This window comes from Cynocephalus volans, chromosome 14 (genome assembly GCF_027409185.1).
Source record: "Cynocephalus volans isolate mCynVol1 chromosome 14, mCynVol1.pri, whole genome shotgun sequence".
In the NCBI taxonomy this organism is placed as follows: domain Eukaryota; kingdom Metazoa; phylum Chordata; class Mammalia; order Dermoptera; family Cynocephalidae; genus Cynocephalus; species Cynocephalus volans.
In genome coordinates this window covers 69,951,298-69,977,359 of record NC_084473.1, presented here as the reverse complement: position 1 = coordinate 69,977,359, position 26,062 = coordinate 69,951,298, and the positions used below count along the sequence as shown (strand labels likewise).

Genomic DNA, 26,062 nt, shown 5'->3' with positions numbered 1-26,062 from the left:
GGGATTCACTGTTCTCATCACATGCCTTATCACCCACAATTATGCTAACCCTAACAAAGTGAATGAGCAATTTACTGATAACTGTTATGGCACAAGCTACAGGGCACTACTTTCTGAGGCTGGAATGCTATCTTAAAGAATATGAAATACACTCTGCACTGTATATGCTTGCTTATCCCAAGTACCAGACAGAATGCATGCATTTCGGAACAAAGTTAGAAACCTTTTTAGAATCTTTTGCTTTCAATCTTTGTAACTCTGATCTTTGTTACACGGAAGATCTTGGAAATAAGAGAGGGACACTTCTACAGGGGACAGGAGTCATCTAGCCATTTTATATTCTTTATATCACTAAAGTAATATATGGAGTAGCATGCATAGTATTGATTAAATCTATGACTAACTTGATTAAACCTATAACTATGAAGAAGAAATAAGCTACCTTAAAAAAAAGAAGTCTTTAAGAGTATGACTAACACCTACAGAACCACTTTACCATACCTGGTGACAGAAATGAACAAAAATGACCTTAACTTTATACACTTAGGCCTAGTAAAATCTCAGATAACTTGGGAATATATGTCCCACTCCATCAGGCAAAAAAACAAACAAAAAAAAAAAAAAAAGAAAAGAAAAGAAAAGAAAAAGCCTGTAGCCTACACTTCTATTTGGTCACTGCTACAGTCATGATTATCAGAATTCTGATTTATTAATTTTCTTTGTACCATCAGTGTATAGAAAGCTTTACAGTGATGGTTAAATTTACCAATTAGTTCACAATTTGCATAAAATTAATAACAGCAATTGGGCAGAATTACAGTGGACCCAGAGCAGGAATGGCTATTACCTGCAGACAAAGAATTTAGAGACAGATAAGTGGCTTTTTGAATTTCTCGACAACTTTGTGTTTGGATGCAGCAGTCTTAAGGCTACTTTGGACTGCCTCCCTATGGGGGAAGAAGTGAGTACATAGCAAATAATGGTTGCTTCCAGGAAAGAAAGAAAGGACTAGAGAGGAGTAAAGAAGAAAGTTCAACTATAAAATTTATTTCCTCAAAAAACTGAATATAGAACCAAATATAAGCATATATAGCACATTACTCTGAACTTGTTAATTCAGAGTAGTGGGTAAATAGTCATGTGTTTAATATACTATTCTTCATATTTTAAAATGTTTTCATACCAAAAAAAAAAAAACCCTCCAAAAATTTTACTTTTGACTGACAGTATTAAAAATATTACTGTATTTGTAAACCAAATAATAGCAACCCTTTAATGAAAGTTATAAAAACCGTAGATGATGGCCTGTATGGGTTGATCCATATGATGTTAGTAGAGGTTTAAAATACACTTTTACAGCTGGGTTTCACCTCGTGTGTTTCAGCCACCATGAGAACACACGCCAGGACAGCTATTGTCTCATTAGCCTAGGTCTCAGAAAGAAGCATTTGGAACAAACCCATACCATTTCTGCAGCCTAGAGTCAAACCCAGCCAAACTTCAATTGACCCTCACACCTGTGAGCAAGACAAATGTTTGTTATTATAAACCGCTGAGATTTTTGAGGTTGTTTGTTATATAGTATCACTGTGGCAATAGGTAACCGACACATAAAGGTATCCATTGGGATAATTAATTTTAAAATATATATATATTTATATTGGTCATGCTTTTATTTCACAATAAAAATGTTCAAGAATTATGACCATCTTAATATATAAATGTACTTATTTACATTTTTATAAATAAGCATTCAACGTAGTTTAGATGCTGAACCAAGCAATTTTCTTTAGTTAGGCACATCTCATCTACATCTGCAGATAGATAAGTTTTTTGCCTAAGTAGGAAACTTAAAATATGTTTTGAGTAGATTTGTGCAAAATATTAAATATTTAAAAATTAGTAAAGTTGCCACATTCATATGGGAAATTAACTTAGTTGTTAATTTTTCTTATTTGCCTGAAAAAGAAAATAATCAACAATTTACTCAAATTCTAAATGTTATATGGCATAAGCACTATCAAAATAGCAGTGAAACTATAGCATATAAACACTCTAAATGTAGACCTTATGGTAGAGACTGCTAGCTGTTCAACAAAATCTGTTTGTTCATCTTGGACAACACAGCTAAACTATATACACAGTACTTCAAACAGTTCATGGAAAGATTTGTATTATCTTTTATTTTTCCATGAACTTTTTGAAGTATCCTCATATTCCTAGCCAATGGAAAGTGATTTAGGTCACTTCCAGAGCTGGCCTGTAAAAACCTCCTATATGCTCTCTCCTTCATGTTCTTTGTTCCCTCCAGTTCACTGTGATGGTAAATCCAAGATAATCTTGGGTTCCACATTTTAAAGACAGCAGGGAAAGCAGTCAACCTGGGTCCCTAATAATTATTTCACAAGCAAGAAATAAACTATTGTTTTTGCACTATTATATGTTTTTGCACTACTATATGTTTTCACATCTATTTATTATAATATGTGATATTACTATAATACAAGATGCCAATAATTTATCTGTCCACCTAAAAGCAGACCTCGATTATTTTTAAGTTGTTCCTTGCATTCTTATTGCAAATATGACACAAAAATAAGTCACCCAAAAGCGGCATGAGCTACACATGGTGTTATCTCCACTAGAAATTAAAATAAAAATATAATAAATCGTATTCTCTTTATGACATGTAAGTAAAAGACGGGTATAATTATGTGGATCCTAATTCTAAATTAAAATTAGTTTTTCTGACTAGAAAGACACAATCACAAATTTCTAAAATGACTGCATGTAGAAGTTGGTATAATGACCTAAAATGCAATCACTTTCTCTTACCATCTCTACCACGAGAAGAAGAAATCTGTTGGACAGAAGATGATGAAGCAAACTTAACAGGAACTTTGTGTAGCTTCTGGGTACTGGGCTCTAACATTTCACGTCCACGATCTTCGGCATTAATAAAAATCTCAGATGAAAACATGGTCTTTTCTGGACCTTCTGTTGTTATCTGAGTGACTGCATCAGATGACAATTTTCCAGAAAATGTGGTCTTAAACTCTTTTGGTGATCTGAACAAAAAAGAGAAAGGATATGGCACGTCATATCCTTGGCCTATGAAAAACCAAAATCTCTTTCCAAAAGTGGTTTCAAGGAATACTTAAGTAGCCACAAAGAGTATTTTGTAGACACATCAATCTCAAATGTTATTTCCATGGTACACTTCATTTTGTTAGAAATGTGACTTATTACAATGTGACCATGCATGTATTTACTTCTATTTATTTAAAAACCTACTTTTAATTTTAATTTAGTATGCCATTATATAATTTAGCTGAAGAAACGGTACTTCTCAGTTGAAGTTAAAATATATTCATATATTTTTTGCAAAATCATTGGATGTCCACTATGATGTTGGGGGCTGTGCTAAACGCATAGAGTGCACAAAGATAAATAAAATACAGAGCCTTACCTCAAGGAGTTTATATTTCAAAAAGAAAATCAGAAGTTTTCAAGGTTGTGGTTATATATCAAGATTATACAGAATTCACATTAAAACAGAGTGGAGTAAATAATTAGGTAGAAGAGACAAAGTTTGCTTAACAAATGTAGATACCTCCCACCACAGGGGGTGAAGCTTAATCTCTCTCTCCCCTTGACTATGGGCTGAATTCAGTGACTGGATTTTAGTATAAAAAGGGGGAAACTAACTTCACAGTGGAGACAACTGGCAAACATTGCCTTATCCAAGTGACCAAGGTTAACATCACCAGTGATGGACAAGTGGATACCACATATTCCCCCTCTTATGATGTGAGAGGGCAATTCGTCTCTGTGGTATTCTTTTCTAAAACCTGACACTCCATTCTAATGAGAAAACATCAGCCAAACCCATATTGAGGGACTTCCTACAAAGTACCTGACCAGTACTACTCAAAACTGCCAAGTTCATGGAAAACAAGGAAGGGATGAGGAACTGTCATAGGCCACAGAAGGCTAAGAAGACATGACAACTCTATCAGCCTATTCAGGATATTATAACAAAATGCCACAGACTGGGTGCCTTAAGAACAACAGAAATTTATTTCTCACAGTTCTGAAGGCTGGGAAGTCTAAGATTAGGACACTGACAGATTTAGTATCTGGTGAGCACCTGGTTTCCAGTTCATAGATGGCACCCTCTTCCCATGTCCTCACATGACAGAAGGGACTAGCTAGCTCTCTGGGGTCTCTTACAATGGCACTAATCCCATTCATGAGGGCTCCACTTTCATAACCTAATCACTCCCAAAGACCCCACCTCCAAACACCATCACATTGAGGATTAGGTTTCAAAATACGAATTTTGGAGGGATACAAACATTCAGACCATAGCATTTTGCCCCTAGACCCCCAAAGTTCACGACCTTCTCACATGCAAAACACATTCATTCCAGCCCAATAGCCCCAAAAGCCTTAACTCATTCCAGGATCAACTCTAAAGTCTAAGTCTAAAGTCTCATCAGAGAAGGATGAGACTCACGGTATGATTCATCCCAAGGCAAAGTCCTCTCCATCTGTGAGCCTGTGAAATCAAACAAGTTACATGCTTCCAAAATACAATGGTGGGGCAGGCATAGGATAGACATTCCTATTTCAAAAGGGAGAAATGGGAAAGAAGAAAGAGGAAATAGGCTCCAAGCAAGTTCAAAACCTTAAAACTTGAGAATTATCTTTGTCTCTTGGGCCCACTGGGGTGGAGGTCCCACCTTCTGGGCCCACTTGGGCTGTGGACTGACCCCCATGGCTTTGGATGGCTCTGGCCCCTACTGTAGTCCTTAATGGCTATGTGCCTGGGTCACACACCTGAGGCTCTCTGGGGCTACAATTATGCCCAGGTAGCTCTACCTGTCTGGTGTCTCAGGGGCATCCCTGTCCCCATGGCTCTGCAGGGCATTACCCTGGGGTGGGGTGGGGCTCTCCTTGGTGGTACTGCCCCACAGTGATTTTCTACTTGGGCTCTGAAGTGCTCTGGGGCAGTTACACCTCCACAGCTTTGTTGGGTGCATCACACACAGTTCTGGAGCCACCAAAGCCACACCAAGGGTGGCCAAAGAGTGTAGTGACAGAGTGTGCAAAGCAGAGTCTAACGGTAGTGCGGGCATTGAGGTCTGAGGTCTCACTGGTGCCAGCAGTCTCTCCTTTGAAATACTTCTGTCCTAAAGGCCCTTGCACTCTGGGCTTGTGATGGGAGTGGCAGGCCCCTATGATCTCCAAAAGGCCTTAGAAGTCATTCTTCAACTGTCTTGATGAGTAGCACCTGGCTGATCTATACCTTTGAGGCCTCAGTGGTTCTTTCTGTGATTGCTTGGGGCATCTATTCCTTGGTGTTTTCTCCCGAACATACATCGTCATATGCACCATAAGAGATCAAGTCCCATTAGGTTGAGGGGCCTGGTGTATGTCTATACATCAGCTCTCCCCGTTAAAACATTTGCCAGATTTTGAACCTGTGTAAGTCAGGAGGTTAAATAACTAATGTCCAAGGGAGAGAACTTACAAAGGTAAGGAATTAAAGACTCAAACAAAAGTCAGAAGGGCCACCCCCAACAAACGGGTTAGGTGAGAAAAACAACAAAATCACTGCAATCTTAAGAGTGGATGAATTTCCATTGGGAAAGTGCACAACAAATACATGGCTCGTCTCCCCCTTGCAACATTTGCCATACTCTAAAGCTGCAAGGGTAGACAGTCTAAAGAGCTAAATTAAAACTTCTGAAAGACTGAACTAAATATCTCACAATATTTAATTATTGTAGAATCAAAAATCTGTGAGGCTTAAGACAAAAACACAGGGAGACCATGAATTAGGACAAACTATGGGTAGAATAAGTCAACTAAAGCTCCAATCCAGCTCTGAAACAGTTAAATTCCTGAACTGATTGAGGTGATTAGACACTCCATCTCATTAACAGAGAAAAGGGCATATCCTCTCTGGTGGAAAGTAATATCCTCAGTATCTATGATTCTTTTTTTTACAATGTCCAGCACACAATCAAAAATTATAAAATTTATGAAGCAGAAAAAGTGACCAGAAACTGAGAGAGAAAACAGACAAGAAAAACTGATTCACAGGGGATTCATATACTTGAGTTAGCACAGAAGAACTTCAAGACAATTATTAATATATGAAGAGAGCAAAAGATGGGGGAAATAGATAAAAATATGGAAAATATCCACAAAAAATTAGAATCTTAAAAATAGAATGAAATAAATATTTTGGAATGAAAAATATATTATCTGAAATTAAGTGATTTAATGGTTTTAAGTGGCAAATGAACACAATGAAAAACAAATTAGTAAACTTGAAAAAAGATCCATAGAAAACAACCAAACAAAAAAGAAAAAGGCTAAAATGAACAGACAACAGCATAAAATGGGGCACATACATTTAATCTGATATATGTGTAATTTCTTACTTGGAGAAGAGAAACATTTAAGAGTTAATGGGTAAGAATTCTCCAAAACAGGTGAAAGACATTAATCCACTGAGTTAATAAATTCAGTACACACAAATGAATACAAAGAAAACCCAAATCTTGTAGCATCACAAACTGCTAAAATCAAAGTCAGAAAGAAAAAGACACATTATTAAAGCAGCAGAAATTAGAATGACACTTGACTTTTCAACAAAGACAGTGGATCGTTAAAGTGCTGAAATAAAAACTATAATTGTGTAACTACTGAAATATAGTTTTTTAAACCAAACAAAAACTGAGAGAACAGATCTCCAGCAAACCTCAGGAAACGCTGAAGAAAAAATTTTTAGGCTGAAGTAAAATGATCCAACATAGTACAGAACTGTTGGGAAGAATGAAGAACACTTAAAGAATGTGTGTGTTTGTGTGTAAATACATATATGTACATATACATACATACAGCCTTGTATATATACTCACATTTAAATGTTTTTTTAAACTTCATATTTTAGTCCGTTTTGTGTTGCTATAACAGAAATACCTGAGCCTGGGTAATTTATAAAGGAAAGAGCTTTATTTGGCTTACGATTCTGGGACAGCTGCATCTGGCACGGGCCTCAGGCTGCTTCTACTCATTGTGGAAAGTGGCAGGGAGCCAGTGGGTACAAGCAGATCACATGGCAAGAGGAAACAAGAGAGAGGAAGCAAGAGAGAGAGAGAAGGTGCCAGGGTCTTTTTAGTAACGAGCTCTCGCAGGAACTAATAGAGCGAGAACTCACTCATTAATCCCCTCCCCCAGGGAGAGCATTAATCCATTCATGAGGGATCTGCCCCCATGTCTCAATCAGTTTCCAACACTGCCACATTGGAGATCAAATTTCCACATGAGTTTTGGAGGGGACAACACATCCAAACTCCATCACTTCATATATGCATATACATTATGAAAATAAATAAGAATGTTGTTTATTTAAAGCAACAATAATAATGTCTTCTGGGGATTTATAACATATGTAGAACAGAAATATGTGACAACAAATGCACAAATGGCTGGAGAGGGTAAATGGAGTTAAACTGTTGTAAGTTTCTTTGTTGCTCATAAAATGGTAAGAGTACTAATTTAAGGTAAATTGTAAAGTCAAGGAAGTATTATGATCTCTAGAATAACCACTATAAGAATGGTAGAAAAAAGTATAACAGAAAAGCCAGTACAGGAGATAACATGAAATAAAAATAACTGATTAATATAAGATAAAATAACATAAAATAACTAACCTGACTGTAATCATAAGCGAACATCAGAAAACCCATATTGAGGGAAAATGCAGAAAATAACTGGCTTGTAATCTGTAAAAGTGTCAAGGTCATGAAAATTAAGAAAGGACTGAAGAACTGTTCCAGACCAAAAGAAATTAAAGACACATGATAACCAAATGCAACACATTATTGGGAGAATTGGAGAAACATTAATAATGTCTATAATGCACCAATACTATTTTCCTAATTTTCATGGCTTTATTGTGGTTATGTAAGAGAACGTCCATTTTATAAGAAATGATGATATATTACATGAAAGTGATGGGGCACCAGGTCAACAACTTATCACCAAATGACTAAGGACAAAGAGAAGTTCCTTGCATTGCACTTGAAGCTTTTCCATAACTTTGTGATTATTTCCTTACCAAAAAATCCCAAATCAAATCAAAAGGAGAAATAGCAAAAAACATAATCATAACTGGAGATATTAACAAGCTGTTCTCAGATACTGATTAAACAAACAGACAAAAATTCACTAAAGATAAGATTTCAACAATATAGCTGACTGACTAGACCAAATTAACCCATATGGACTATCATTTGCAGCAAGTGCAGAATATTCACTTTTCAACTGCACATCTATCAAAATAAAAATATAGTATATCATATAAAGCAATTCTAAAAAATTTAAATACATTGAAATCATTCAGAATATAATCTCCATGACCACAAAGGAATTAACTTGAATAAACGATAATTAGAAAGTTCCTATATAATTGGAAACTAAGAATCACATCTTGACATAGCCAATGAGACAAATTATAACAGAAGAAAATATTTAGAACAAAAATGATGATGAAAAACTACACAGAAATCTGTGTACATTAGAAAAGAAGGCTAAAAATTAATGAAAACAAAAAAAAGTATATATTCTCAGAAAGGTAGAAAAAGAACATCAAATCAAAACACAAAATAGAAAGAAAAAAAAAAACCGAAAAATTAATGAAATAGAAAACACACACTAGAAAGGATCAATAAAACCCTTAGCTGGAATGACTAAACAAAAGAGAGAAAACACAAATTACCAAAGTCAGACATTAAAAAACTAGTATCACTAGAGATCGAGAAATCAAAATAATAAGAGGATAAAGTATTACTAAGTTAACTCATGCCAATAAATTTTAACAATGTAGAACAACAACAAAAAAAACTCTTGAAAAATATTTTTCAAGACACCAGTAAATAATTTTACTGACACCAGTAAAAAATAAACTCTGCATAATCATATCTATTAAAGAAACTGAATCTGTAATAAAAACTCCAGGCCAAGATGGCTTCACTGATGAATTCTGCCAAACATCTAAGAAAGAAATAATACCAATCTCACACAAACTTTCAGAGCATTCCAATACATTTATGATGTCACTCCAATGTTCATATCAAAAGCAAAAAAAGATAATGCAAGAAAAGAAAATTACAGTTGATTGTCTCCCATGAACATAGATGTAAAAACCCTAAACAAAATATTAGGCAAATTGTATCTAACGTAAAGGATAACATATAAATTAAGGATGCATATGGTAATCTCTGCAAAGACCATTGTAATACCATAATAAAGAATCTGACTCCATTTTTGATGTGTGACTACTGACTTCTTCTTAAGCTTCACTCTCCTTCCCTTTTACCTTTGTTCCCATAGCTGAACAGGCTGATAAGAAAGCCTGGTATGAGTGCCTCCTCCTTTGGCACAAACAGGAAATTTAAACCCTGCATGCAAGGAACCTTTTTTCCCAGTCCCACTATAAGCCCAACCCACTCCCTTTGCTTTGTCCAAGCTAGCCTGCACCTGATTGTGCCCACCAGATCTCCCTGGGAGTCCCTTGTGTAATAAACTTCCTCTCAAATTCTCTTGGTATGAGGAGTGTCATCAGCCTTGACATCTGCACCAAATTTTAAGTGGAAGTGTATCCCACTGCTGCAGGGTGATCACGAACATCACTAAAAAATAAAGACATACACCAAAAAGCAAATAAGGAGAATGAAATAGAGTACTAAAAGACATTTTTGTAAGATTAATACAAAAGAAGTCAAAAAAGAACAAAAACTAAATGGTACAAATAGAAAGCAAAAGCAATATGATAGATTTAAAGAAATAATACCAATCTAACACAAACTCTTTTAGAAAACAGAGGAAGAGTGAACATTTCCCAATTTTTTTGAAGTCACCATAACTCTGATATCAGGATACTTCAAGAAGATTAAAAACCAACATTAGCAAATTGAATTCAGCTATATGTTAAAAAAAAAAAAAAACATATAGTAGGAGTTTATCCCAGTAATGCAAGATAGATTTAACATTTGAAATCTAATCAATGTAGTTCACCACAACAATAGAAAACAGGAGAAAACACATATGATCATCTCCATACAGCAGGAAAAGCATTTGAAAAATGCTCATTCTTGATTAAAAACTCACGACAAACAAAGAATAGAGGAAGACATCCTCAATCTGATAAAGAGCACCCACAGGTAACATTAAACTTAATGATGAAACATTAAATCCACTCCCTATCCCATCTCCCAAGGACGGGGAACAAGGCAAGATGTCTGCTCTTACTACGTTTATTTGATATTATCTTCAATGTTCTAGCCAGAAAATTAGGCACAAAAAAGAAATAAAAGGCATGAAGATTGGAAAGGAAGGAGTAAAACTGCTGTGTTCCTTGGTGATATGATTGTCTGTAAAGAACAGACTTTACATCTGAGGATCCCATTAAATTTAAACAAGTACTCCCAAAATCTTAAGGGAGTTACTGAACATAACATAAAGGACAAATAGGTATGTCTAAACCACCAGAACTATTGCCTTGCATAAATTCCCTATAGCACCCATTGCCCTAACATACCCCACAGTGCGCATGGAAGCTCTGACCTAAAGAATAATAAATTAAAATTAACAAGCTGACTGCTGCAAATTGGCTTGACAACATTATTTCTATGTATAAGCCACAAACAACAAGAAAATACAAATTTTGAACTACCATATACAATAGTACCAAAAAACATAAACTACTTAGGAATAAATTTAACAAAAGATATACAAGACCTACTCACTGAAAATTACAACTTGTCACTGAGATATTAAAGAAGATTTAAATGAGTGGGAAAAAAACACCATGTTCATACATGGGAAGATTCAATATTATTAAAATGTTAATCATTTCCAAAATGATTTACAGATTCAAGCAATCCCAAACAAAATCCCAGCAGGCTTTTTGGAGAAATTGAGAAACTTATTCTAAAACTTATATGGAAACGCAAGGGACTTAAATAGCATAAGCAATTTTGAAAAGAAAAACAATGTTGGAGGACATAATCTAATTTCAATACTTACTATAAACCATAATAATCAAAACACTGTGGTATTGGTATAATGATAAATAAAAAGAAAAAAGAAACAGAACAGAAACTCCAAAAATAAACCTACAAATATAAGGCCAATTGATTTTGACAAAGTTGTCAACTAAATTCAATAAGGAAATAATCAGTTTCCAAAAGTGGTACTGGAATATCTATGTGGGAGAAAATGATCTTCAACTGCATAACTTATACCACACACAAAAATTAATTTGAAATAGATAACAGAATTAAACATAAATCTAAAACTATAACATTTCTACATGAAAACAAAGGAGAAAATTTTCATAACACTCAGACATTTTCTTAAACAAGACATGAAAAAATACCAAACATTAAAAAAATTATCAAACTAGATTTTATCATAATTGAAAGTTCCTGGTCTTCAAAAGACACCATTGAGAAAATGAAAATCAAATCACAGACTGTGAAAAAATATTTGCAGTACACAGAGGATTTATATCTGGAATACATTTAAAAGTCTAAAATAATAAGACAACCCAATAAACAAAAGTGAACAGATACTTCAGAAATAACATACAAATGGTTAAGAAGCACAGAGAAGATGCTCAGCATCATTAGTCATCAGGGAAATACAAATTAAAACAATACTATACTGTTTCATATCTGCATTTAGAATTACTAAAATTAAAAATAACTGGAAATACCAAGTGTTGGCAAGGATGTGGAGTAAATGCAACTCTAATGTGCTGTGATGGGAACAAAAAAAGGTATCAACAGTTCCAGTTCCAAGTAGGCATATCTCTTCCTGTCTTTCCCACCGTATACAGCTATAAAACCTAGACAGACTAAGTGGAGCAGCTATTGGAAGACTCTGAAAAATAACAGGAACAGGCAGATTGAGGAAGATCATGAAAACTCAAAATATCACCAAAACGGTGATGAGTTTACCATCATTTTTGTTTCCTCTGGCATTCCCTGGCCTGAACTCAGTATAGCCTGAAACCTGGAAGTAGGTATTATCATAAACAGACATCCAAGACAAGTCCTCTAGTTCAGGATTTAGGAGTGTAAGAGGGGTCTCCTAATACTCAGATAGAGTGTGGAAATCCTCCTTTTCTTTTCTCTGTTCTTTTGAGCCACAGCGCCTAAGTAATCCCACGGTGGCAGTAGTATAGCAGTAACAGAGGCTGGCAGAAGATAAAATTCTAAGGGAGAGAAAACTTCATCTTCTACCAAAAGAAGTGTGGTCTCAAGAGTATGAGGCAAACCCCGGCTGATTTTTTCTCCCTCCGTCCTGTGCCATTTGGCCCCGACACAAAGTAGTCACAGGAAGCACAAAGAAGACAGAGGTAAATAAAGCCACTTCTTTCTCTACTGAGGACTAGGAAAGGGGAGCTCAAGGTAAATCTCAGAGAGGAAAACAACTCCTTAACATCGTTTATAAAACCACATTGAGATACCATCTAACCCCAGTTAGGATGGCTAAAATCCAAAAGACTATGAACGATAAATGCTGGCGAGGCTGCGGAGAAAAAGGAACTCTCATACATTGTTGGTGGGACTGCAAAATGGTGCAGCCTCTATGGAAAATGGTATGGAGGTTCCTTAAACAATTGCAAATAGATCTACCATACGACCCAGCCATCCCACTGTTGGGAATATACCCAGAGGAATGGAAATCATCAAGTCGAAGGTATACCTGTTCCCCAATGTTCATCGCAGCACTCTTTACAATAGCCAAGAGTTGGAACCAGCCCAAATGCCCATCATCAGATGAGTGGATACGGAAAATGTGGTACATCTACACAATGGAATACTACTCAGCTATAAAAACGAATGAAATACTGCCATTTGCAACAACATGGATGGACCTTGAGAGAATTATATTAAGTGAAACAAGTCAGGCACAGAAAGAGAAATACCACATGTTCTCACTTATTGGAGGGAGCTAAAAATTAATATATAAATTCACACACACACATACACACACACACACACACACAAACCGGGGGGGGGGGGGGAAGAAGATATAACAACCACAATTATTTGAAGTTGATACAACAAACAAACAGAAAGGACATTGTTGGGGGGGAGGGGGGGAGGGAGAAGGGAGGGAGGTTTTGGTGATGGGGAGCATTAATCAGCTACAATGTATATCGACAAAATAAAATTTTAAAAAAAATTAAAAAAAAAAATAAATAAATAAATAAATAAATAAATAAATAAATAAATAAATAAATTCCTGGGCTTACCCCTGAGCTATGCACATGTGGGTCTGACCCGGAAGTATACCTACATTTTGAGAACTGAAGTATGGGACTGACAAATGGCCGGGTCTCAGACTGACCCCTAGGTATCTACCTACAGAACAGATCTGAAAAGCACTGCAAAAACTTTGAAAACTGACTGACATTGGAACTACAACCCACAAAAGGCTGAATGGAATTTTTAACTTGAACCCAACTGGGTCAATTGCCTGCTAAAGCAAAACATCAACATTCTCTATAGAATTTAAACAAAATAATACTATAAAATACAATCCAAAATCATTCAGCATATAAAGAACCAGAAAAATCAGGTCAATAGCAGAATGGAAATGACAGAGGAAAGACTTAGCTAATTCTAAGACAGATTAATAGAAATAATTCATCTAAACAGCAGGGGAAAAAAAATCAACAATGCTTCAGGAACATAAAATCATATCAAAAAAACTAACATTTGTGTCATCAGAAAATTGGAGGGAAGAAAGAGTGTGGTGCAGAAAAAATATTTCAAGAAATAATAGCTGAAACTCCTCAAATTTGATTAAAGATATAAGCCTATAGGCTTAAAAAGCTCAGCAAACCCCAAACAAGATGACCCAAAGAAATCCATGCCTAGAAACATAGTCAATCTGTTTTCAATAAGTTAAAGTAACCAGAGAAAAATGATACACTGCTTCTTACTTACAGGGAAATAATGATTCAAATGACTGTGGATTTCTCATCAAAAATCATGGAATTCAAAAGGAAGCAGAACATTTTTAAAGCATGGAAAGAAAAGAACTGTCAACCCAATCACAGGACCCATAAAAAAATCAATTAACTGAACTTCATCAAAATTAAAAACATTTGTTGTACGAAAGACCCTGTTTTAAGAGGATGAAAAGACAAGTCACATACTGCAGGAAAATACTTGCAAATAACATATCTATCAAAGGACTTGTATCTAGAATATATTAAGAACTCTCAAAACTCAACAATAATAAAATAAACAACACTATTTAAAAAGCACTTCACCAAAGAAGATGGTAAATAAGCACATAAAAATGTGTTCATTATAATTATCACTAGGGAAATGCAAATAAGACCATGTTGAGATATCACTGAACAACTATAAAAATGGCTAAAATATATTGACAATATCACATGTTGGTGAGGATGTGGCGTAACTAATATACTCATACACTACTAATAGGAATGCAATTATGATACAGCCACTCTGAAAAAATAGTCTAGTTTAGTTTACTTCTAAACAATTCTTATAAAGTTAAGCATACAACTATACCATATGACTCAGGAATCCCCCTCCTGACTATTTACCTTAGAGAAACAAAAACCTATATATAAACATTTATGGCAGCTCTAATTTTAATGACCCCAAACTGGAAACATCTTAAATATCCTTCAATGAAAGAACAGATGAACAAACTGTGGTAATCTGTACAATGGAATTATAATATAAAGAAACAAGGTTTGATCCCTGTACTGGCCAGCTGCCAAAAAAAAAAAAAAAAAAAAAGAAGGAAACAAAGAAGGATAATTGATTTTAATAAAGCAACAAAAAGGAACAAACTATTGATTTATACAAGATGGATGAATCTTAAGTACATTTTATAAAATAAAAAGAAGTCAGAACCAACAGGCTGTTACATAGTCTAGAATTCCATTTTTACAACTCTGGAAAAGCACAACTATAAGGAAGAAAACAGACCAGGGATTTCCGGGGGTCTGGGATATGGGCAGGGACTGTGTATAAAGGAATGGCACGGGAGAATTTTTGGATTGATGGAGCTGCTTTATATGAAACTGTGGTTGTAGATAAAATTTGACACCACAGAAAGTGAAGTTTACTGTATGTAAATTTTTTAAAAAGTTAATCAGGATGTAAGGCAAAGATAGAATGCAGAATATGATAAATGAATCTAACTGTATTATAAATGAATCACATAGTCATACTGAAGGGTATGGGTAAGAGAGAAGCTTACCTAAGAAACTAATAAGCTGCATTTTAACTGGATATTGCAATGCTGAATTCAAAACTGTACATAAACACTGTACTCTACTTGGAGAATTTGTTTCTCATGCGGTCATGGGTTAGGAATTCTTTTTTTATTTTTTTTTAAAAAGATGACCGGTAAGGGGATCTTAACCCTTGACTTGGTGTGGTCAGCACCACGCTCACCCAGTGAGCGAACCGGCCATCCGTATATGGGATCCGAACCCGGGGCCTTGGTGTTATTAGCACCGCACTCTCCCGAGTGAGCCACGGGCCGGCCCATGGGTTAGGAATTCTGAAACTACTTTACATACTAGGATGAATAATAATGATAAATAATAAAATAATGATAATGAGAGCCAGGTTGATCACAATTAGAGAAAGAAATTACAAATAAAGAAATGGAAAGGCTAGAATCAACCCTGCAGTTCTGGACTGGAGTCAGAAGTATCAATATGGATTCATGATTTCAAAAAAATTATATATCAGAGATTACCAGATATAGAAGGGGATATACACATAAGTGGGTATAACATAAGTTAACATACATACATCTCATATTTCTTAGCTTTATTCACCGAGAGGGGCCAGAAGCAATGACCCCTCAGCAGCAACAAGTCAACCCAAAATAGCTAAAACTGGAACAACTTGAGCAACAATATAATAGTAGTAGTATTGGACTATAATCCAAAGAATGAAATAAATACTCATGAGTCTATACTGATGTAAATAACCAAAGGAATAAACAAATGGGGGAGGAACAATAGTTCTTTTTTACAGAAGAATTCCAATTAATAAATGTAGAAGAAAAGAAATACATAGAAAAACATCATTAGAAAACCAGACTAATTAATTGCCACAGCCAAGATCCACTGATGAATGTTAAAATTAGTGCCCAAAGTTTAAACAGAAACAGAATATTGGCATAGTTTCACAGTATCTCCCTCAAATACTTAGTATTTACAGAGGAAAAACAGAAACTTTATAGTGGAGAATCCTAGTAGACACCACATTGGCCAAGTGATCGAGGTTAACATCACCAGTAAAGCATATCAACATAATCTGCTCCCTGATGTGATGTATTGAGAATGTATAACTTCAATTTAATCTTGAGCCATCAGACAAAGCCAAGTTGAAGGACTTTCTCCAAAATAACTAATAAGTACTCTTCAAAGTGTCATGGTCATGAAATACAAGGAGAGACTGAGAAATTGTCACAGGTTAGAGGAGACTAAGATGATATAACAACTAAAATGCAATATGGGATCCTGGGTTGGATCTGAAACAGAAAAAGTTCATTTGTGGAAAAACCTGGTGAAATCCAAATCAGTCTACAGTTATAGTTTTATACCAAGGACAATCTCTTAGTCTTGATAAATATTTTACGGTTATGATGTTACGGTAAGATGTTAACATAGGGGAAGCTTCAGTAAAAGGTATACAGGCAATGTCTAAGATATCCCCCAATGATCTCTACCTCCTGGTATTCATGCACTTGCGTAACTCCTGAGCTGCATATAGACTCATTCCTATGTAATAGAATGTAGTAGAGTGACAAGATGTCACATCCAAGGTTAGGTTACAAAAAGACTGTGGCTTTTGTCTTGGGTACCCTCTCTTGCTCTCTCACTTGCTCACTCTAAGGGAAGCTTAAATGTCATATTGTGAGCTGCTTTATAGAGGGAAGGAACTGATATCTCCGGCCAACTGCCATGCAAGTGAGCTTGGATGTACATCTTCTCAGCTGAGCTGTGAGAAGAGACCACAGCTGTGGCCAATCCCTCATTTGCAACCTTCTGAGAAAACCTAAGCCAAAAACACCCAGCTAAGCTATGCCTGGACTTCTGACCTACAGAAGCTGAGGGGTAATGTTTTCTGTTTTAAGCTGATACATTTCAGAGTAATATAAATATAAATAACACAGCAATAGATAACTAATACAGGAACTCTTTGTACTATTTCTGCAACTCCTCTGTAGGTCTGAAGTTATCGCAAAATGAAAAAAAAATTTTTTTTTGGTGGCTGGAAGGTACAAAAAGTTTTTTTTTTTTTTTAATCTATGTTTTTGAAGTTTATTTTTATTTTTATTTATTTTTTTTTTAATTTTATTTTGTCGATATACATTGTAGCTGATTAATGCTCCCCATCACCAAAACCTCCCTCCCTTCTCCCTCCCCCCCTCCCCCCCAACAATGTCCATTCTGTTTGTTTGTTGTATCAACTTCATATAGTTGTGGTTGTTATATCTTCTTCCTCCCCCCCCCCCGGTTTGTGTGTGTATGTATGTGTGTGTGTGAATTTATATATTAATTTTTAGCTCCCTCCAATAAGTGAGAACATGTGGTATTTCTCTTTCTGTGCCTGACTTGTTTCACTTAATATAATTCTCTCAAGGTCCATCCATGTTGTTGCAAATGGCAGTATTTCATTCGTTTTTATAGCTGAGTAGTATTCCATTGTGTAGATGTACCACATTTTCCGTATCCACTCATCTGATGATGGGCATTTGGGCTGGTTCCAACTCTTGGCTATTGTAAAGAGTGCTGCGATGAACATTGGGGAACAGGTATACCTTCGACTTGATGATTTCCATTCCTCTGGGTATATTCCCAACAGTGGGATGGCTGGGTCGTATGGTAGATCTATTTGCAATTGTTTAAGGAACCTCCATACCATTTTCCATAGAGGCTGCACCATTTTGCAGTCCCACCAACAATGTATGAGAGTTCCTTTTTCTCCGCAGCCTCGCCAGCATTTATCGTTCATAGTCTTTTGGATTTTAGCCATCCTAACTGGGGTTAGATGGTATCTCAATGTGGTTTTGATTTGCATTTCCCGGATGCTGAGTGATGTTGAGCATTTTTTCATATGTCTGTTGGCCATTTGGATATCTTCCTTAGAGAAATGCCTTCTTAGCTCTTTTGCCCATTTTTTAATTGGGTTGCTTGTTTTCTTCTTGTAAAGTTGTTTGAGTTCCTTATATATTCTGGATATTAATCCTTTGTCAGATGTATATTTTGCAAATATTTTCTCCCACTCTGTTGGTTGTCTTTTAACTCTTTTAATTGTTTCTTTTGCTGTGCAGAAGCTTTTTAGTTTGATATAATCCCATTTGTTTATTTTTCCTTTGGTTGCCCGTGCTTTTGGGGTCGTATTCAAGAAGTTTTAAAATATTTTACACATATATTTACATATATGTTTTATGCATTTATACTCACACACGTGTGTACTCTGAATTATTTATGGACTCTGGGATCAGACAAACCTACATTTAAATGCCACTTCCAACAATTAATGGCCATGTGATTTTGAGCAAAACACTTAATTTCTCTAAAACTCAGGTTTTCAAAATCCATCAATGAGGTAATAATAACTATCTCTGATGAGTATACTAAGTATAAAATGATGTAAACATCCACTACAATGCCTGGCAATTACTACATTCTGAATAAATGGCATTATTATTTATTTTTTTTTTTTTTTTGTGACCGGTAAGGGGATCGCAACCCTTGGCTTGGTGTCGTCCGCACTGCGCTCAACCAGTGAGTGCACCGGCCATCCCTATATAGGATCCGAACCCGTGGCGGGAGCGCCACTGCGCTCCCAGCGCCGCACTCTCCGAGTGAGCCACGGGGTCGGCCCTAAATGGCATTATTAATTCATATTTATAATAATCTATTATTTTCTTCTCATTCATAGCCTTGTCTGATTTTCAAGGAATTCAGTTCCAATAACTTCGCATTTAAACTCTGGCCAGTTAGCTCAGTTGGTTAGACTGTGGCCTCATAATACCAATGTCAAGGGTTCAGTTTCCCATACTGGCCAGCCACCAAAATAAATAAATAAATAAAAATAAACATTGATGAGTTTAAACTACTGTATATAAATTTGTCAATCTTTTAATTTCTAAACAATTTTCTAAAGAAAAAGTATCAGTACTGATCTCTATAGCACCAATCAACAAGTGACTTTTTTTTTTTGCCTCAATCCAATTCTCAATCACTAACTTTTTTTTCAAGTTGAAAAACAAAAAAATCTTTATTGTCTAGAAATACATTGTATTAGTCCATTTCTGTTGTTTATAACAAAATACCTGGAACCGGGTGATTTATAAGAAAACAAAATTTATTGCTTACAGTTTTGGAGGCTAGGAAGTCCAAAGTCCAGGGAACACATCTGGTAAAGGTCTTATTGGTGGCAACAGTGACCCAGGGGCGGCTCAAGTGGCAGAATGGCACAGCAGAGAGAGAGATAGCTCCTCGTGTGCTCTCCTTTTAAAGCCCTCAGCACCATGGTCACTATTCCAAGAATAAATCAGTCCGTTCATGAGGGTACAGTCCTCCCAATCCAATCACTTCTTCAAGTCCCCACCTTTCAACTCCCACAGAAGCATGTCCCACCCTCTTAACACTGTCACAGTGGGGATTAAGTTTTGGTGGGATATTCAATACAAGACATACATATTTTTAAAATCCCCCACAAAAGATGCTATTCTCTCTTTTCCCCATCTTCTTCCTCTTCTTCTACACCTCTAATATAAAGAACATTATTTTATCCAGATGTCCAGATAACTCCCCATCTACACATCCTTCTATAAGAGGCAGTCTTCAAAAAGTTCATGGAAATACTAGTATTATCTTTTAATTTTATTTTTCCATAAATTTTTTCAAGGACCCTCATATTTGCAAGCTGCATATTCATCAAGCCATCGCTAATACCAGGTAGCCCCAGTACTCCATTCCCTACTTAAGTTTCACCATCACTGGCTTTCCTGTTAATGCACTCAGGAAAAGTTTGAGACTGAGGGGTAAACTCATCTTAACTACGGGCAAATGCTAGGGTACTCACCCTCAAGCTAGTTGCCGCCCATCCCTAGCTGTTCAGTGGTTGAAGCAGCTACCACAGGCCCCCAACCACTGAACCTCAAGAGAAAAAAAAATCAATCACTAACTTTTAGAGCTGTAAGGGACCTTTCAGCTTTCCAATCCTTTCCTCCACCATCTCCCACATATCCATGGCAAAGATATTAAATGACTTGTCCAAGATCATGGCTGGAAGATAGGCTGAAAGTAGGATAAGATTCTGGGAGAATACTGTGTAGGAGAGCAAGCTCTTGCTTTGATCAGACAGACTGCATTCGAATGCTCACCGTCCTGCTTAGAAACAGCATCACTTGGCACAAGCAGCAATGTCAGTGTCTTGTTTTCCAGTGGGTAGACAGGAATATCATCACCTACCCCACAGGGTCATCAAGAGGACTAAATAAGATAGCATATGTAAGTTCCTCGTTGCCATGACTACCACATGTGGCTGTTGCCTAAACATTTTTTTCCCCTTCCTCCCAAGCCCAGTGCTTTCCACTATGGTATGCTGCCTTCTCAAATGTAAGGTAGAAACATTAAACACACAGGTAATTCTATTTAGCCATATTATAAGAGACTCATTAAGGTAAAACTGAATTAATGACAAAGTGCTAAAATTAGGCTGAATAATATAAATCTAATGCATTTATCCCTGAATTGGGTTTCCTTTCCTACAATATATTGTGAGGTGGGGCATTGTATCAGGAAGTACATTATGCTGATATGCATTACTGGTGATGTTAACCCTAATCACTTGGCTAAAGTGATATCTGCCATTCTACTGTAAAGTTACTTTTTTTCTTTCTAAATACTAAGGGAAATCATGAAATGGAACCAGAGAGGGAAAGGGGAGGGGGGTGGGATACAGAGAAAGAGAGAGAATAAGAGAGAGAGCATGACCTCCCTTGAGAATATCTCCAACACAACAAATAAGGAATTAGAAAATTGTACCATTGGATGATTAAAGATTCTTCTCAAATACTTCAATTTTTAGAACACTTGATGTCAAGTCTTGCCACAAGTCCTTTTTAAGTATAAACATATTAACGTGTTCTCTTACTTATATATATTCTTTGAAAGACTTCTAGCAGATTAGTCAGATACAATCTCCACTAAGAGAAATCATACTGCCTTTCCCCCACAAACTTACATTTGTTTAAGTATTTTAAACTATCACAAATTCCATCGGCTTGCTTGTTATCACAATGAGACTCACCGATCTGCAGATACCGGAGTCCCCTCTGGACGGGAATGTCCTTCCAAATCTGAAATGTTCACTTGTATTTGCCTTGAGGTTACTATCTGGCTATTCTGAGAAGGTATGGTTTTCAAGTCCTGAGTAACATTATTACTATCTGGAAGAGGAGACTGTACAACTTGGAAGTCCAGTGAAGATTTAGGTCCTAGAAAACCTAAAGATTCTTGATCCTGTGCTATAGGTTTACTGGTCAATAATTTGGAGGTTGATTCCAATGGTCTCGAAGATATAGTTTGTAGGTCAGAGTTAAACTCACTATTCATCCTTGTTTTAGTAGCAGGATCCAATGAATGAAATCCTTTATCTAAGGTTCCACTATCCAACTTGGAAGGAGTCTTGGGACTAAGAGTTATACGAACACAAGAAAGTGCTTTTCTATTTGAAGGTGGAGTAGGTGCAGATGTTGATAATGTATTGTAATTTGGGACCAACTGAGAGACCACGTTACTGAATTTGGCTTCAACATTTATCATATTAGAAATGTGAGATTTAGGCTTATGTTGATTATTCTTTTCTACTACACACTCCTGACCTTTAGGAAGGGGGAGATGGTTTTTTCTCATGTGGTCATCTACACCTGGGGCTTTGCTTTGACATTGTTCAAGAAAAATGGGAGAAGGAAGGTCTGAAGCTATATAATCCTGACATTGAGGAAGGGGGGAATGGTTTTCTCTCATCTGATGATCTGCATGTGGGGCTCTGCTTTGTTCAAAGAGTTCTCGTTGTTCAAAAAAAATACAAGAAGGTAGGTTTGGAGCTACATAATCCTGATGCTGACAAGGGGGAGAATGGTGTTTTCTCATATGGTGATCTGCATGTGGGGCTTTGCTTTGTTCAAAGAGCTCTCGTTGTTCAAGAAAAATGTGCGAAGGAAGATCTGGAGTTATAGTCACAGTCTTCTTTTTTACTCCTAGTGTGGAACTCAGTCTGCTTACTCCTAATGTGGAACTTGGTCTGCCCATGCTAATGAGGGCCTGGTTACTAGAAATTTGAATTTCCTTTACATCACTACAATTTGCACTGGTACTGGGCTCAGAATGACTGACTTTAAAATCTGTTCTCTCTAAGAGTTTTTCTTCTTGATGAGAATGCTCAAAATCAACAGGTAATTTTTGGCTTTGCCTATTACCTTCTGCTAAAATAGTCACATCTTTATCTGGCGAATGACTAAGCACTCTAAATGATGAAGGGGAAGAGGTTTTCTGTTTTAGATCTCTAGGAAGATTTTGCTCTTCAGTGAAATGAGAATTAAATACCCCCACAGATGCTCCAGTATACTGGCTACCTTCAGTAACACCAACCTTAAGAACAGAGGAATCTGAAATGCATTGAGAATGTCGGTGAGATGAAAAAGTGATGGAGGTAGTAAACTTTTTCATGGGTTCTGGGGGCGGCATTTGTGACAAAGAATGAAAATCCACTTCTTTAGGTGGCACACAAATAGGTTCTACAAATTCTGACAGCCAAGGGTCCATTTTTTCTCGGAATGGCATTTGAAGACCCTCGCTAATTTTTAAGTCATCAGGTATTAGGTTTTGAAGTGGGGAATGACTCTGTAACCGCAAAGAATTCCAAACTTTGAAATGGGGGTTGCTCTGGTCTAGTGATGTTGAAAGGTTGATATGCCTGGCTCTCCATGACGACGGACTCTGCCGTCCTCTGATCATTTCTGAGGGTTCAGGAGATCTGAAAACATAAGGGTGGCTGTCCAGTTGTGGTTGTTCAGCAGTTAGAGTCCTGAAACATCCTTTCTCATGGCTCTCAATAATAATGTGACTACATACAGCTTCTGGCTTGCATCTTGTTCCCTGTGGACTCTGTAGACCCTACAAGATACAAATGGGATCTTACTTGAAATAGTCCAAATAGTTATACACATCACTTTTATATAAAGACTAACATTTGGCCATGAAGGTCATGTCATTCTTTTATAATAATAAAACAGGTCAAAAAAAGCAGCCAGAAAAAGACAGTTAACTACAGAATAAAATGGCTCATGATAATTAAGACCATTCAGTAGAGGTCTTCTAAAATTTTTCTATTAAAGTAACTACAGCAAAGACTACTATTACCAGTATGTATTCTTACCTTTTCTCCTTTAGTAATAGAAGTCCCTCACCCAAACTTCTGCTGGCCACATAGCTACCAAACTGGACACATTTCCTGTTTCTTTTGCAGCTAGTTGTGATTATATGACTAGGGCCAATGGAATGTGAGCAAAGGCATTAAGTGCAACCTAGGCTTCCTGTCCTTAAGATCAATTTCTAAACTTCCACGTTCAAGGACTTCCAGTCAAGAAGGTGGAATAGACAGTCCCCAGCGTCACTCTCTCCCACAAATCAACTAATTTACAGCTATTAAAAAGCAATGACAGTCAAGCTGGAACCGCTACAGCTCAGGGGAAGAGGAGGAGAGACCTACAGAGTACATGAAGGTGGGAGAAGCCATGATGAGAGAAAGAAAAAACAGCTCTGACCATTTCTAATCCCAGCTGTTTCCAGGCTGGAGCTGCTGAGCGCGTGGAGCAGGAGCAAGCAAAAGCCGCAGCTATACCCTTTGGAGGGAGTTGCTTAGAGGAGGCATGGGAGAAGAGTGCCTTAGCGGCCCCCAGGCCAGTAAGACCACTAACAGGGTCCCTGTGGATCCACATAGGACCAAGGAGCCACAACAAATGAAAAAAAGGAGCCACTCAGAGGCCGGTGAGTCATTGCAAGGGACTGAAGCATGGCCCGTCCCATGGTAAGTTTCTGCAGCACAGGTGGCAGGGGAGATGGGCCCACCGGGGCACAGCAAGGACAGCTGTCTGCACCCCAATCAGCGTGGGACACTCAGTGGAGACTGGTCAGGAATACAGAACTGCAGGGGGTGCAGTCTGATGAAAACACTCAGGCCCAGACCACTGTTTCCTCACAACCTAGGTGCAGCAGACTTCACTAAATCCGGAAGCACCTATAAAGTCAACCATTAAAACCAGTGCTGCACAAAAAGCCCTCCCCAGGGAATCAGCAGCAAAGTGGCAATTTAGCTCAACCACAGAGCTCAAGTACTGGTCCCCACAGGAAGTTCCCCCACTTTAGAAGTAAGCAAAGGACAACAAACTAGTTCTAACACAGAGTTTAAGGGGTGGAAACAGTAAATAATCCAATACAGAACTGAAAGAAAAAACAGGGTACCCACTGGGGCCTGCCCGGGGTCCTGGGGTACGGATCCAGGGACCGGACCCTCCTCCCACAACTGGGCACACCACCTGTGCTATGGGGCCTGCCCAGGGCCCTGAGGCATGGAGCCAGGGACCGGACCCTTCTCCCACAACAAGGCACACTGTCAGTGCCATGGGGCCCACCTGGGGTCCTGAGGTATGGAGCTGAGAGCCACCAGCAATTAGGTAAGGAGCATGCCAAAAACATCCCCTCCATGTGGGTGGCCCACCAAAGTCACCACAATAACCACAGCTACCGTGAAACCAGCTAGATGCCACAACCACTATGCAGATGGTCCACCAGCCACTGGAATTCATTGACACAAGGAGAGTCACCGGCAGAGACCAAAGAAAAGAAGAGAATGTGTCTCTCCACAAAGCCCATTCCAGAGAGACAGAAGAAGCATCTGCTCTACGATAATATTGGGGGACCTGAACACACCTCTCAGCATTGGACAGATCATCTAGGCAACAAATCATCAGAGTAACCATTACTCTTTCAGAAGGAGAGAAGAAATCTAGGCAGAGGGGGGAAAAAAGGAGGATAGGGAGAGATTGGATAAGGGGCATAAATAATAAGAATGATTTGTAACAATATATATGCATGTAATATTGATTTGATCAGCATATATCAACACTGAACCCCCAAAATATGTATAATCAATTATGATCCAATAAATAAATAAATAAATAAATAAACCTTCATGTTCCTCCAATACCACCACCACTACCAATACCATTATTCTTTCCAGTTGAAAATGGTGATAACTGGAACAACCTCAGAAGCCATTAAAGACAGCTCAGTTGCCCAGCCATCTTGGGTCTTTGGATGACTTCAAGGAACAGAGCTCACTCACTTTCCTACCCCTGACCAGGACAAGAAAGAAAAAAAAATTCCATCTTATTTGAACCATTGTGTTTTTGGCTCTCTATTACAGAGGCGTGGCTTATACCCTAATATTTTACCTGTTAAGAATAGGAAAAACCAGTACTTTTTCCTGGGGCATAGGATCAGTGCCCCAAACTACCATAAATATAAAATTTATTTGAGGCTTCTGTGTTTTACCTATAAAGTTATTATAATTTGGCATTCTATTTGATGATATAGAAACATATGATTTCATATGAAAATATTTTAAATTATGCCACCTCTTCCTAGATGATGGAGTAGATGTACTTTTCCCTATTCCTCCTGCTAAGTAGAACTAAACCCCCTGGACATTATATGTAAAAAAAAATCTAAGAAGAATCTGAAAGATATATAGAAGAAGACAGACTGACTAGGGGTCTTGGGACCTGAGGAATGATACAATGGTGAGATCCCTGGGTTTTCTTTTTGTCTCATCTATCTAGGCTTGGAGCCAAAGAAGCCAGCAACCCAGGAATAACAGAC

The 26,062-nt window shown here is 37.2% G+C and overlaps 1 protein-coding gene and 1 pseudogene across 1 annotated transcript in view; both read right to left on the bottom strand.

Moving 5' to 3' along the window:
• ALMS1 (ALMS1 centrosome and basal body associated protein) overlaps positions 1-26,062 on the bottom strand; it is a 195,664-nt gene that overhangs the window by 75,358 nt on the left and 94,244 nt on the right. The window contains 2 exon segments of the mRNA XM_063078238.1: positions 2,836-3,068; positions 21,429-23,296. Of these exon segments, the coding sequence (XP_062934308.1) occupies positions 2,836-3,068; positions 21,429-23,296 (2,101 nt within the window).
• Positions 19,839-20,167, bottom strand: LOC134363412 (small nuclear ribonucleoprotein F-like; annotated as a pseudogene).